The following is a 2,777-nucleotide window of genomic DNA, read 5'->3' on the forward strand; positions in this document are numbered from 1 at the left end:
TATCTATATACCCTTTCACCTATTGTTACAGTAAAGCCACGCAGCTGAGTGCATACTGACATTCGAATTTTTTGAAATGATAATGAGTTCTTTAAGGCAGTAAGTATTTTCGTAGTTGTGTATACGTTACGTACGGTGATTTAGGTAAGTAACATGGTTAACTCCTAAAAATCTCGTTTATTTTTTATGGTGATCCTTACCCTACCAATGATAAAGATGCAGATCACACTTAGGAGAAAAATCCATAATAATTCATCCCTATCACATTCCATTATTCTCTCCACTGGCCATACAGTAGTTCTTCTGTTCTTCACTTCCTCCACATTTTCCAGTTCTTAACGTTTTCTCTTTACCATCATTTCACCACACAACATAACGATTCCTCGACATATATATAAACACGATCTGCATCTTAAATCAAGTGCTTTGTGCGAGCTAGGAGCGAATATGTCATCTGAACTTTTTGGTAAGTTGGAGACTGAAGTTGAAATCAACGCTCCAGCTGCCAAGTACCACGAACTCTTCACGCGCCGGCCACACCACCTTTCCAGTATCAGACCTGATAGAATTCAGAGCTGTGAGTTACTTGAAGGTCAATGGGGACGTCAGGGTTCAGTCATCTACTGGAATTATTGCTATGGTATATATGCAGTTACTTACTTAATTACCTAATGAAGCCCTTTAAGAATTTGTTGGTCATATGCTCATGAACATCTTTGACAAACTCTCTATATATAGCAAACTCTCTGTATTGGCTCATTTGATTATGTGTACAAGAACAATAACGATCGAGATTCGAAACTCTATCGATATAATCATTTAAATTACTAAGATAATTTGTACTAGTAACATTGTGTACTTGTGTACATCTATATAATTGATCAAGTATTTATCTATTTTTTTTTTTATCAAAGAGAAAGATACATTCATAATCAAAGGACTACAATAGGAGTACAAAGTGTCCTCATTAAACCCTCCATAAACAGAAGGAAGAGTACCACACTCCATCTATATACTAAGAACTGAAGTATATATCTATTTTTGTTCGCAGGTTTAGGGGTTTCTTTTTCTTTATCATTATGTCAAATTTATCTGTACTCTCTCGTACACAATTAAACGAGGGACAGAGATCAGTGATGATCAAATTTAGGAAAGAAGAAATAATTGGTTTTTAATTTTGTGTGAGAATAATCTGCACATGCATTCCCAATACCCTCGTGTAACATAAATCTACTCGTGAGTTCGACTCAAAATTAACTAGTTGTAGCATATAAGTTTCTTACTTGATCGAAAAAGAAAATTAATCTGCACGTATACATGTACAGACGGGAAAACTACGGTGGCTACTGATTTGATTGAAGCGGTAGACGACGAAAAGAATTCTGTGACCTTCAAAGTGATTGATGGACCTCTTCTGGAGCACTACAAGAGCTTCAGGCTCATTGTGGAAGCCACTCCGAAAGGTGACGGGAACAGCTTGGTTCATTTGGCTGTAGAATATGAAAAGCTTCATGACCAAGTTTCAGACCCGCATAGCTTGCTCCAGTTTGTAGCTGATCTCTCCAAAGATATGGGTGCTCACCTCAGTACCCAACCCTAAATAAGCTCTTGCATGCATTTAGCCAATAGCCATTTCCAGAATGAAATAAGGATTTTGTGTCCTGCTGTACTTACTATTTATGTATGATTCTGTGAGCTACGTAATAACAGTAAGACTTGGAGTAAGCTAGCTAGTCATGTCCTTCGAATTCTCTGTTTCTCATCACAGTTCACTCACTACTGAGTATCTTAATTCATCTTTGGATCTTTGGAACTGGTGTTCCTTTTTTTAAATCTACATATTTCATCTCTGTAATTATTTGTTTTTGACGGAAGTGCAAAGTCATGGGTATCCAAAGTTGACTAAAATGTTTATACCAAAACATTTTTGTTCGAAGGTGATTTCAAGGTGCTCATTTGAGTCTCTATTGGGAAAAGCTATTACGTACTCCTTGGTGTTTGAAAACCCTTGTTCAAGATATTTTATGACTTGCTGGTTGCTTTGTCTTTCAAGTTTGCATCTTTCGCCAATTTTGTTACTAATAGAGTTGCAGCCTTAGGGTATTTTGTTTATACTTCTCTAGTTCGGTCTAACTGCCTCCTCTTTCTCTGTTCCACTTGGATCAGCTGGATGGGGAGTTAGTCGTTGTTTGTTTTGTAGTTTTCAGCAATCGAATTGTGATTCGAAAAAAAACTACTAATTTCACATAGAGGATGTCACAATAACTGTCACATAAGGTAGTATTTAAAAATTTATATCCCCTTCAAATCTAGAAATGGTTAGGGAGAAAATCTTCCGTGCAACAGCCGCACCAGCTGGCTTGTGCGACCGACCAATCAGTGAGTAACACGTCATCATTTTTTTTCCACGCCAGCAAGCTGAGAAAATGGCTCCAATTTTCAGTTGAATTTCAACTATCCCGCCTAGTCTTGGCTAAATTAGGATTTCTAGGTGTTTTTCTAATCTGGGGAACACACGCCTCACTTTTCTCTCACCTAAGATTCATCATCTCTCATTTCCTTCCGTTTCCAAATTTATGAACACAGATCTTGCTAGATCCAATTCACGAACAAAGATCATGCTCGCCCCGATTCAAGAACATATATCTTTGTCGACCCGATTCACGAACATAGATCTTTCTGGACCCGTTTAGTTCATTCTCATCGATCAGGTATTAACTTTCTCTCACTGAAATTTTGTGGCACCTCTTATCTTCGATCTTTTATTCTTTGTGAAT

General features: G+C 37.4%; 1 protein-coding gene across 1 annotated transcript; it reads left to right on the forward strand.

Annotated features, from left to right (window-relative positions):
• The first annotated feature begins 209 nt into the window (after positions 1-209).
• Positions 210-1,839, forward strand: LOC101293540 (MLP-like protein 43-like). Its single transcript, XM_004290321.1, has 2 exons — positions 210-640; positions 1,326-1,839. The coding sequence occupies exons 1-2, from the start codon at positions 448-450 to the stop codon at positions 1,598-1,600; spliced, it is 468 nt and encodes a 155-aa protein (XP_004290369.1). The 5' UTR covers positions 210-447; the 3' UTR covers positions 1,601-1,839.
• The last annotated feature ends 938 nt before the right edge of the window (positions 1,840-2,777 follow it).

This window comes from Fragaria vesca, linkage group LG2, assembly GCF_000184155.1.
Source record: "Fragaria vesca subsp. vesca linkage group LG2, FraVesHawaii_1.0, whole genome shotgun sequence".
Taxonomy (NCBI): domain Eukaryota; kingdom Viridiplantae; phylum Streptophyta; class Magnoliopsida; order Rosales; family Rosaceae; genus Fragaria; species Fragaria vesca.

Excerpts from the sequence above, each read along its gene's own strand:
- LOC101293540 (XM_004290321.1), top strand. The coding sequence starts at position 448 with ATGTCATCTGAACTTTTTGGTAAGTTGGAGACTGAAGTTGAAATCAAC. Across the intron at positions 641-1,325 it reads CTACTGGAATTATTGCTATG|ACGGGAAAACTACGGTGGCT; the intron begins GTATATATGCAG and ends ATACATGTACAG.